Genomic DNA, 12,721 nt, shown 5'->3' with positions numbered 1-12,721 from the left:
GCAAATGTGTGAAAATAAATAACCTTCTTTACATTTAAATTCACAAAAGCTTGTTATTGGAATAGTTAAATTGCACAAACCAATCTGAGTGTAAGAAAATACATTAGCCTCACACTTTAATCATGGAAAACAATAAAATGCCTGGCTACATGTGTGCCAAAGTGCAAAAATGACAAGTGATAGACAGAGCTAAGTGTTTCCACAAACAACGGATCTGATCTAAGCTGCTCTGCAGTCCTACCACATCCAGCCATGGGTGGTAGTGGACACCCGCCTGACTCACTGGAGGAGGAGGCTCTACAAATATTCCCATGCTCAATGATTGGGGAACCCAGCACATCCGTGCAAAAGAAAAGGCTTAAGCATTTGCTACAATCTTCAGCTGAGTGGATGACTCATTTTGGCCTCTTCCGAGGGTCCCGAACATCGCAGATGCCAGTCTTCAGTCAATTTGATTCACTCTATACGATATCAAGAAATATCTGAGGGCACAGGTGACTGCAAATTCTATGGGCCCTGACAATATTCTGGCAATAGTACTGAAGACTTGTACTCTGGAATTTGCCATCCCACTGGTCAAGTTTTTCCAAAATAGCTACAACATTAGCATCTAATAAGGAATGTGGAAGGTTTTCCAGCTATGTCCTATAAACAAAAAGCAGGACGAATCCAACTCAGTCAACTACTACCCATCATTCTACTCAAAACCATCAGTAAAGTGATGAAAGGGGTCACAAACAGTGGCATCATGTAGCACTTGCTCAACAATAATCTACTCGATGACGGTCAGTTTGGGTTCTGCCAGGGTCACTCAGATCCTGACCTCATCACATTTAAACAGGGACAAAAGAGCTGAATGCCAGAAGTCAGGTGAAAGTGACATAAATGTGGCATTTGACCATGTGTGACATCAGGATGCCCAAGCAAAACAGGAATCAATGGAAATCAGGGGGAAACCTCTCTGCTGGTTGGAGTCATACCTAGCACAAAGAAAGATGGATGTGGTTGTGGGAGGTCAATCATTTCAACTCCACGACACTACTGGGGCTGGTTTAGCACAGTGGGCTAAACAGCTGGCTTGTAATGCAGAACAAGACCAGCAGCGTGGGTTCAATTCCCGTACCGGCCTCCCCAAGCAGGCGTTGGAATGTGGCGACTAGGGGCTTTTCACAGTAACTTCATTGAAGCCTACTTGTGACATTAAGCAATTATTATTATTACTGAAAGAGTTCCTCATCAGGGTAGTGTCTGAGACCCAACCATCTTCAGCTGCTTCATCAATGACCTTCCTTCTATCATAAGGTCATAAGTGGGGATGTTGCTGGTGATTGCACAGTGTTCAGTGCCTTTTTCAATTCCTCAGACACTACAGAAGTCCATATCCAAATGGAGCAAGACCTGGACAAGTGGCAAGAAATACTCACGCCACACACGTGTCAAGCAATAATAATCACCAACAACAGAGAATCTAACCATCGCCCCTTGACATTCAATGGCATTACTCTGCTAAATCCTCTACTGTCAACATCCTGGGGATTACCATTGACCAGAAACTGACTGGACTAGCCATATAAATACTATGGCTGTAAGAGCAGGTCGGAGGCTAGAAATCCTGTGGTGAGTAATCACCTCCTGATCCCCAAAGTCTTGTCCAGAATCTGCAAGGCACAAGTCTGGAATGTGATATATTACTCCTCTCTTTACTGAATGAATGTAGCTCCAACAATATTCAAGAAGCTTGACAGCGTCTAGGCCAAAGTAGATCACTTGATTGGCACCCCATCAACAAACATTCACTCCCTCCACCACCAAAACATAGTTGCAGCAGTACATCTATGTGATGTACTGCAGGAACTCACAAAGTCTCCTTTGACAGCATCTTCCAAACCCATGGCTACTCCCATCTCAAAGGACAAGGGCAGATGGCACATGAGAACACCACTACCTGCAAGTTCCCATCTAAGCCAATCTCATTCCTGACCTGAAAATGCATCACCGTTCCTTCACTTTTGCTGGGTCAAATTCCTGGATGCCCTCCCAAACAGCACTGTGGGCTCACCTACAGCAGATGGACTGCAGAGATTCAAGAAGGCAGCTCACCACCACCTTCACAAGGTCAATTAGGGATGGACAGTAAATTCTGACCAAGCCAGGTAACCCACACCACTTGAATGAATTGAAAGAAAACTAAGGGACCACCTGTATGGCTGCCAGATTTGCTGCTGATGGGTAGGAAAGCAGGTTGTGTGGAGGATACAAGAGACTGAAAAGTAATATGTCAAGTGAGATGGCAGGTGTCGTACAATGAGGGAAAATGTGAGGCTGCGGACTTTGGCAAAAAGATTAGAAAACCAGAATATTATTTAAATGGAGAGAGACCACAGTACAACGGGATCTGGGTATCCTCATACATGAATCACAAAAGGTTTGCATTGCAGGTACAGCAAGTTCTTAGGAAAGCAAGTGGGATGTTAATTAAGCTATTTTTTCTTGATTGCTCGTCAATACATTCTGTCTGTGTATAGTGAAATATGCCAACAGTTTACTTCATTTTATGGGGTTTACAATACAGATAAAACATGTGTGGTGGAATTCTCCGTTCCTGAGACTAAGTGTTGATGCCGGGGCAAGATTTCTGAACTGCCACAACAACAAAACTGGTGCCGCACCTGGATCGATTCAGCGACTGTTGAGGGGCTAGCACTGGCGCCACATGGAACACAATCAATTCCAATGAGAAACGGTGCCGGATTCGCCGGGTCCGTGACTGACACTCAGGAGACTGACAAGCTGCAGCCACATATACACGCTTCACTCACCACACACACTCATCCCAACAAAAAAACATGGCACTGATTGCGGTGGAATGTGCCCAGTCCACTGGTGTGTCATCTGTGGCCAGAGGTCACCAAGGGGGGGACACCCACATGACCTGTGGTACTAAGTTCACAGTGGGCAGTCAGTAGTATGCGCAGCTGCATGGCTGCTTTGCAGGCCGTGGCAATGTTATTCCGTGCCCGTCCACCCCGAGAACAATTGTAAAGGTTAACCTGTAAAATGCTACAAAAAGACCCAAGAGCAGATGCATTTTTAATCTGGCGAATTGTTAATTGTTAATGCATTTATTTTGAACCCAAAAATTGTTATGTGGTACAATGCAAGTGTATTGCTTTATTGAATTATATGATTCAGCAAAAAGACAGAATGTAACGGATTTGTATTGAAACATGGGGTGTTGACTTACTTTTGCAAGACTTCCCATCATTCCCTAAGGTGTAGCCAGTCCTGCAACGACAGGTCCTTGCCTTGTGGCTGCTGCTGAGTAGGCAGATGTGAGTGCACCCTCCAGGGTTATCATACAGATCCAGCTCACAAGCATGACTTCGAACTGAGAAAAGCAATGAGAGAATTATTTTTAGATAGGTAACTGGAAACGTTAATATTATCAGAGATGCAAAGATGATAATCCTCCACCCGAGACAAACAAATACAAACCAAAACAAATTTTTCCCTCATAAATTACTGTATTAATGGAGAAAGTGAATTTAGATAAATTGGACACTAAACCCTGAAACCTGTTGTACAAATCCCAAGATTAGAATGGCGGCAATTGTCCATCGTGCTTTGGTCACAACATCTTAATGATGAGGCAGAGAAGGAAACAAGAGGAAGCCTATCTTGCACTGCCTTGTGGGACACCCTGCTGAATTGAGGGACATCCAATGATGATGATATCATTGAGTATATGTGCGCCCACCTGTGCACCTTTTTCTGTGTGTTATGTTGCTGATAAATCGTGGGCAGCACAGTAGCTACTAGTGGCTAGCACTGTGGCTCCACAGTGCCAGGGTCCCAGGTTCGATTCCCCGCTGGGTCACTGTCTGTGTGGAGTCTGCACGTTCTCCCCATGTCTGCATGGGTTTCCTCTGGGTGCTCCGGTTTCCTCCTACGGTCCAAAGATGTGCAGGTTAGGCGGATTGGCCATGATAAATTGCCCTTAGTGGCCAAAAAGGTTAGGAGGGGTTATTGGGTTATGGGGATAGGGTGGAAATGAGGGCTTAAGTGGGTCGGTGGAGGCAGCACGGTGGTGCAGTGGGTTAGCCCTGTTGCCTCACGGCACCGAGGTCCCAGGTTCGATCCCGGCTCTGGGTCACTGTCTGTGTGGAGTTTGCACATTCTCCCCGTGTTTGTGTGGGTTTCGCCCCCACAACCCAAAGATGTGCTGGCTATGTGGATTAGCCATGCTAAATTGCCCCTCAATTGGAAAAAATAAATGGGGTACTCTAAATTTTTTTTTAAAAGTGGGTCGGTGCAGACTCGATGGGCCGAATGGCCTCTTTCTGCACTGTGTGTTCTATGTTTGTTCTATGTTAAAACACGTAAAGCAAAAACAGCAACAATTTGTCTGTCCAACGTGCCTTTAATGCGGTCAATCAAGCTGAAGGCATTTCAGAGGCTCCAATCTGCATCTAGATTCCACTATCATCGACTTGGTTAAGTCTTTAGAAACAATCTGCAGCAGAAAAATTCTATGCGCATCCAATTAATACCCGTTGAACTTAATCTGGAAGAATTATATATATTTTTGCCACAAAATTGATTTGTATTGTGTTTCACTTTGCACTGACGCATGATCCCGATTGTCATTCACCTGCAGATCTCTCCCTGCAGACTGACTGGAATGCAGTGCACACTCAAATTGGAGATAAATTATATGGTTGGCCTGTTTTTGAATAATTTGCATTATTGGTTAGATGCCACCAAAAAATAAATTGAGAGGTGCAAGATGGAAGCAAGCAAGCAAGCAAATTAAATCCCCCAAAACAACATTACAGCACAAAAAATGAGCACAGAACAAGGAAAATATAAACCAGGCTTGAAGAAATCGAGAAATATTTATCCCTGAAATGCAGTAATCCTGTAATTTAGCAAATGAAAACAATCATAATTGGCTACTTTGAAAGGACTGGGATTCGAATGAATTATTCAGCATTCACTCTGAGCTGGAGGTGGAGGAAAGCAGATCACTGTGAATGTATTTTGTTGTTCATTTTTATTGTATGCATGCTCTAATTAAAGATCGGGCAGCACAGTGTCACAGTGGCTAGCACAGTTTGCTTCACAACGCCAGGGTCCCAGGTTTGATTCCCGCTTGGGTCGCTGTCTGTGCGGAGTCTGCACATTCTCCCCGTGTCTGCGTGGGTTTCCTCCGGGTGCTCCGTTTCCTCCCACATGTCCCGAAAGACGTGCTGTTAGGTGAATTGGATATTCTAAATTCTCCCTCTGTGTACCCTGAACAGGTGCTGGAATGGGGCGATTAGGGGCTATTCACTGTAACTTCACTGCAGTGTTAATATAAGCCTACTTGTGACAATGATAAAGATTATTATTATTTTAGTCAACAATATACTCTGCCATCAATAATTGAAATAAACATGCTCATTTGATAAGTCACCTGATCAGGCACAAAAGCTGTTTATATTTGAACATGAGTAAAATAATGTAAAGTCGCCATAGTCCCAGATGACCATAGATTTCTTTCCTCTTGAGGGGGAGAGCTTACTGAATCATTGAATTTACAGTGCTGAAGGAGGCCAATCGGCCCATCGGGTCTGCACCCGGCCCTTGGAAAGAGAACCCCACTCAAGTCCACGCCTCCACTATCTCCGTAACCCATTAACCCCACTTAACCTTCTTGGACACTAAGGGTAATTTAGCATGGCCAATCCACCTAACTTTGGACTGTGGGAGGAAACTGGAGCACCCGGAGGAAACCCACGCAGACACAGGGAGAACGTGCAGACTCCGCACAGTGACCCAAGCCGGGAATCAAACCTGGGACCCTGGAGCTGTGAAGCAACTGTGCTACCCACTGTGCTACCATGCTGCCCAATCACTGGTGGTGATTTAACCTGGGAATCAACACACCTCAGGTGATGGGCAATGTTGGTAGGCTTTCAAATGTTGTAAACTCAGGATTATTCCCAGTTCCATGTGCTCGAGAGTGCAGGAATAGGAATTTAGATCAGATGAATGCGTGGCTGGAGAGATGGTGCAGCCGTCTGATGATTCAGATCTTGATGCACTGGGACCGAGCGGACGGGTTGCACGCAGCAGATCTGGGACCAATGTCCTTGCGGGGATTTCACTATTTCTATTTAAACTAGTATGGCAGGGGGATGGGATCCCAGGAGTATGATCAGATAGGTCAAATTCAGATCAGGAAAATGCAGGTAGAACATTAGCTAGTGATGTAGGAGAAGTAGTGATAGACTTGGAGGTATGGGAGAAGCAAAGGTTAAAAAGTGTCCAGCAAGGAAAAATGATGGGGTTAAACTGTTTATGCTTCAACAAAAGGAGTATGACAAACAAGATAGATGAGTTAAGGGCACAGGTAGATACGTGGCCATGATGTGGAGATGCCGGATGATGTCAATTCACCTGAGGAAGGAGCAGTGCTCCGAAAGCTAGTGATTTGAAACAAGCCTGTTGGACTTTAACCTGGTGTTGTAATACTTCTTACTGTAGATACATGGCAGCAGGGTGTCATTACTATAACGGAAACCTAGTTAAGGAATGGGCAAAATTGGCAGCTCAATATCCCTGGTTACAGCGTCTTCAGAGACGATAGAGTGGAGGGTGATAAAGGATGGGGAGTAGCACTCATGGTTAAAGAATAAATTCCAGTTGTGAGAAGGGGTGATAAACTAAACAGGTCAACAAATGAGGCTTTATGAGCTTAGAAATTAAAAAAGGGTTTTTTCATATGACTGGAAATATATTACAGACATCCAAATAATGAAAGGGAGATAGAAGATCAAATATGTAGGCACATTTCTGCCTGTAAGAACAAGGGAGCAGAATAGTAGGAGACTTTAACAATCACAATTTCCACTGGGATTTAAATAATATAAGGGGAACTGAGGGAGAAAAATTTATCCAGTGTGTCCAGGAAACTTTATTCAACCAATTACTGACAAACCCAACAAGAGGAGATGCAATTTTAGATCTAGTCTTGGGGAATGAATAAGGGCAAATGGGTGAAGTGACAGTTGGCGACCATATCGGGGATAGTGATCACAATTCAATTAGATTCAGTATTTCCATGGAAAAGGACAGAGGTAAAGCAGGAGTAAAATGTTTAGGCTGGGGGAAGGAAAATCTTGCAGAAATGAGAAGCGACTTTGCTGAGGTGGAATGGCCAGCACTACTAGAAGATAAATCAGTGAAAAACCAGTGAGAAGCACTAAACAGCGAGATCCTAAATGTACAATGTAGACATGTCCCCTCCAAGAATAAGAGTGGTACTGCCAAATCTAGACCCCCGTGGTTGTCATGAGCAATACAGGAAAAGTCAAACAGAAAAAGGAAACGTATGTTCAGCACAAAGAACTAAGCATCACAGATAGCCTCCACGAGTATAGGAAGTGCAGGGACAAAATAAGAAAGGAAATAAGGAGACAAAAGGGCATGGGAAAAGATTAGCAAGTAAAGTTAAAGAAAACCCAAAGACGTTTTACCAATATATCAATGCTAAAAGGTTAGTTAAGGAAAAAATGAGACCTATCAGAAATGAAGAAGGGAACTTGTGTGTAGATGCAGAGGCTGTGGGAAAGGTTTTAAATTAATGTTTTGTCTCCGTGTTTACAAAGGAAATGGATGATCCTGATATAGTAGTCCAGGAGGTTCACTGAGATATTTGATGTGAAGTAGCCGAAGGGTTGGAATCCTTGAAAGTTGGTAAGTCGCCATGGCCAGATGGATTGTTTCCGAGGTGACTGAAGGAGGTCAGGGAGGAGATAGCAGATGCTCTGAGGATTATTTTCCAATCCTCACTGGATAAAGGGAGGTACCGAAGGACTGGAGAAATACAAATGTGGTTCCATTGTTTAAAAGGGAATCTAAGGAAATATCAAACAATTATAGGCCAGTTATTCTTACATTGATGGTGGACAAATTAGTAGAAGCAATCCTGAGATATGGATTAACTGTCACATAGAAAGGCATGGACGAGTCAGGGATAGTCAGCATGCATTTGTTAAAGGAAGATCTTACCTCAGAAATTTTGTTGAATTGTTTGAGGACGTGACAGGAAGGGTTGATGAAGGTAGTGCAGTGGATGTTATGTAAAGGTTTTAGCAAGGTGTTTGACAAGGTCCCACATGGCACATTGATCAAAAATGTAAAAGCCCATGGAATGCAGGGCAATGTGAAAACTGGATCAAAAGTTGGCTTAGTAACAGGAAACAAATGATTGATGGCTGCCTTGCAAATAGAAAGTTGTTTGAAATGGTGTTCCACAGGGCTCAGTGTTGGGACCTTGACTGTTTGTGCTATATATTAACGACTTGAACGTGAGATTGGGGAACCTGATTGGAAAATTTGTAGACAAAACAAAGATTGACTGAGTGGTGACAGTGCAGAGGATAGCTTTACTCTCCAAAATTATACAGATATGTTGGTAGATTGGGCGATAAAGTGTCAGATGGAATTTAACACAGAAGTGTGAGGTCTTTCATTTAGGGAGGTCAAACAGTTGTAGGAAGTACACAATAAATGGGAATATACTTAGAGGGGTAAGTGAAGTGAGTGATCTTGGGGTACAAGTACTCAGGTCCCTAAAGGCTGCAGATCAAGTAGACACGGTTGGAAAGAAAGCATATGGAATGCTCTCCTTCATTTGCAGAGGTATAGAATATAAAAGTAAGGATATAATGTTGGAATTGTATAAAACAGTGGTGAAGCCACAACTGGAGTGTTGTGTGCAGTTCTGGTTACCACGTTACCTGAAGGACGTGATTACTCTGGAGAGAGTGCAGAAGAGGTTTACAAGAATGTTGCCAGGGCTAGAAAAGTGTAGCTAAGAGGACAGATTGGCTGAGTTGGGGTTATTTTCCTTGGATCAAAGAAGGCTGAGGTGTACAAAATTATGAGGGGAAGTGATAGAGTGGACAGGATAAAATTGTTTCCCTTGGTGTAAAATTCTAGAACCAGGGGACATAGATTCAAGATAAGTGGCAGAATGTGAAATGGGGACATGAGGAAGAACCTTTTTATGCAGAGGGTAATGGGAGTCTGGAATTCGCTGCCTGAGTTGGTGGTGGAGGGAGAGATCCTGAACTCTTTTAAAAGGTACCTGGATCTGCACCTTAAATTCTGTTAGCTACAGGGTTATGAATCAGGTGCAGGAAGGTGGCATTAGCAAGGGCATGTGGATGGCCTCAGGCTGGAAAGGACAAGATGAGCCAAATGGCCTCCTTGTGCGCTGTAACATTTCTATGGTTCTTCATGAATAACCTCCGCCAGTACAGGAATTTAACCTGCGCTGTTGACCTTGCTCTATACCATGAACCAGCCATCCAGCCAACTGAGCTTAACCTGCCCCATTTAAACATAACTATTAAACTATTATAGTATGTGAAATCAGACTGGTGCTAAACCAAAGAAAAGATCCTTTTGACAAGCTTATCAAGTGAACTATTTCGATTACATGTTTCCCCTTCCCTGAAAGTTTTAGATGGGTAGAATGTTTGACCACTGAATTTTCATGATTCAGTACTTTGCAAAATTGATTCTGTTAACACAATGAGGTTTCTTTATCTCGACATTACCAACATGTTCAAGATATTGCAGTACAAGAGTAAATGTTTAAGTATGTACAGCATAATCATATAATTTATACATATGGGGTGGAATTTTCCGGGTTTTCTTCTCAGTGCTGGGCCAGGCAAGAAAAGTAGACAGCCGGCTTTTGTCGCTATATTGTCTAGAATTTAGAAGAACTAACACCTGGAGGCATGTCCCACACTGATGCGGCAGGGTCTGGAAGAGTTGGCAACATCAACTTTCCGGATATGGCACACCGTTTATCAAGGGCACCCCAATCTCTTGTAAAAACAAAACAAAGTAACCACCCCCACATAGACAATGTCTCCCACCCCCCCACACAATGTACACAGGGACTTCCTCCCCCACATGGAGACCCCCCCTCCCATCACACACATGGGGAACCCCCCAAACACACATGGAACCCATCCCCATTGACATGGGAACCCCTTCCTCCCCATGACATGGGGATCATTACCTCCCTCGGAGCTCCTCAGAGGAACTACCAGGGAGCAGTACCAGGAGGTAGTGCTATGGAGGTACCTCTGGGGAGCTCCATGGGGGATTTATGTGTGCATGGGGGTGGGCTAGCATCCCGCAGGTATGCTGTGGGTAGGGGGGGTGTGGATTTCCGTATCTGACGGGAGATTCTTTGTTTAATTTTAACCAGAAATGGGTGCCCCAAATCCTGGAAAGTCGACGTTGTCGGCTCTTTCAGGCCTTGCCCTGCCACTGTGATGCCTTGGGCCATGCCGCAAGGATTTATTTTCATCTTAGTGCTGGATAACATGGTGAGAAATGCCAGCTGGGCTGCTGGCATGCTGCACACTCCTTTTCTCGCCTGAGCCAACACTTTAGAGGAAAAAACAGAAATTTCGACCCACAAAGTAGGATCATCATGATCCTGTGATTAATGTTAATGCTGTTTTTGTTTAAGAACTTGGCACAGACATTATTATCTCTGAATCCAGCCCTCTTATATTCATTTTACTGTAAATTCCTTGAGGGAATAAATCAAACAAATGTTGCAAAGAAAACATACTTGCTTCCTCTCCTCCAATCAGGTGAAATATGTCAGAATGGGACTTTGAGCAGAAAATTGGGAAAAACAAACCACAAATATTTTGGAACCAAAGTCCAATTTTAGAGTGTCGCAAGAAAAGTTTTCCGGATGTTCTAAAGTCGAAACATATTTTTGTACAACATGTGCAGTAACATTTTAAATACACTTAAAAATTGTCTCATATGAATCTCCTCAATAGATTTTATTTGCATGTTATTCAATGCATAATGATGGTACAATGTCAATGATGATATATTTCAATCATCTTGTCCAAATATATGGTACATTTTGAGAATCCATGGGACCCTTGCTCTTTCAGATGCATATTAATAACTAGACTGTGGTATTCACGGCATGATTTCAACATTTGCAGATGATAAGAAGACTGGAAATGTCACCAACTATGTTGAGGATAGTCTGGAACTTCAAAAGAACACAGGCATGCTGGTGGATTGGGCAGAGAAGTGGCAGATGAAGTTCAATGCAGAGAAATGTGAGGTGATTCATTCTGGCAGGAAAAATATAGAGAGACAGTAGAAAATAAACGGAGAAACTCTAAAAGAGTGAACTTGGTGTATATGTACTTAATCATTGAAGATAGCTGACCATGGTAAAACGACATTAGTAAAGCATACAGTACCTCAGACTTTATTAATGGGGTATTGAATACAATAATAAGGAGATCATGCTGAACTTGCATAAGGCACTAGCTAGGCCACACATGGATTGCTGCATCCAGTTCTGGGTACCATACTTGAGGAAGGGTGTGAAGGCATTGGACAGAGTACAGAGAAGATTCACAAGAGTGATTCCAGGGATAAAGAACTGTGGATAGATTGGAGGGGCTGGGACTGTTTTTCTAGGAGAAAAAATGGCTGAGAGGAGACTTAATAGAGATATTCAAGATCCTGAGAGCTTTGGATAGGGTAAATAGTGAGAAACTATTTCCACTCAAGAGAGCATCAAGAACTAGATGACACAGATTCCAAATAATTGGCAAAAGGAGTAAAAATGATGTGTGGAAAAGAAAAATTCAACCAAAGGGTGGTTGGAGTCTAGAATAAACTTCCTGAGAAGCTGGTAGAGGCAGGTTTGATCGAGGTGTCCAAAAGGGTATTGCTATCTGAAAAGAAAGATTGTGCAAGGTCAGAGGGATAAGGCAGGGGAGTGGGGTGAGATAGAATGCTCTTTCAGAGAACAAGTGCAGACTTGATGGGTCGAATGGTCTCCTTCTGCACTGTAAAGATATGGCAACTCTGTGATACTATATCCCAGCTACACATCGATGGGCAATAAATGCTTGCTTAACCAGAGAAGGCAATATCCCGTGAATTAATTTTTTTAAATCACAAAAAACACCTGTAAATCTGTGCTGGTAAGCAATACACCATCAGCAAAACCAAACAGTTTCTTCCTTTCCCAGTGCAGTCAAACTTTGTATGTTAAAAAATATTAATCGTTGGCACCAGAGCACCTTTTAAGGTTCCCTCAAGAACATAAGAACTAGAAGCAGGAGCAGGCCATCTGGCCCCTCGAGCCTGCTCCACCATTCAATGAGATCATGGCTGATCTTTTGCGGACTCAGCTCCACTTTCCGGCCCGAACACCATAACCCTTAATCCCTTTATTCTTCAAAAAACTATCTATCTTGAACTTAAAACATTTAATGAAGGAGCCTCTACTGCTTCACTGGGCAAGGAATTCCATAGATTCACAACCCTTTGGGTGAAGAAGTTCCTCCTAAACTCAGTCCTAAATCTACTTCCCCTTATTTTGAGGCTATGCCCCCTAGTTCTGCTTCCACCCGCCAGTGGAAACAACCTGCCCACACCTGTCCTATCTATTCCCTTCATAATTTTATATGTTTCTATAAGATCCCCCCTCATCCTTCTAAATTCCAACGAGTACAGTCCCAGTCTACTCAACCTCTCCTCGTAATCCAACCCCTTCAGCTCTGGGATTATCCTAGTGAATCTCCTCTGCACACCCTCCAGTACCAGTACGTCCTTTCTCAAGTAAGGAGACCAAAACTGAACACAATACTCCAGGTGT

The 12,721-nt window shown here is 43.3% G+C and overlaps 1 protein-coding gene across 1 annotated transcript in view; it reads right to left on the bottom strand.

The window, feature by feature from the left end:
- LOC140406652 (low-density lipoprotein receptor-related protein 1-like) overlaps positions 1-12,721 on the bottom strand; it is a 1,475,832-nt gene that overhangs the window by 1,406,216 nt on the left and 56,895 nt on the right. The window contains exon 4 of the mRNA XM_072494659.1: positions 3,245-3,388. Within this exon, the coding sequence (XP_072350760.1) occupies positions 3,245-3,388 (144 nt within the window). The remainder of the gene's footprint in view (positions 1-3,244; positions 3,389-12,721) is intronic.

This window comes from Scyliorhinus torazame, chromosome 2, assembly GCF_047496885.1.
Source record: "Scyliorhinus torazame isolate Kashiwa2021f chromosome 2, sScyTor2.1, whole genome shotgun sequence".
In the NCBI taxonomy this organism is placed as follows: Eukaryota; Metazoa; Chordata; class Chondrichthyes; order Carcharhiniformes; family Scyliorhinidae; genus Scyliorhinus; species Scyliorhinus torazame.
The sequence above is the reverse complement of the archived record's forward strand: the minus strand, read 5'-3'. Positions and strand labels throughout refer to the sequence as shown.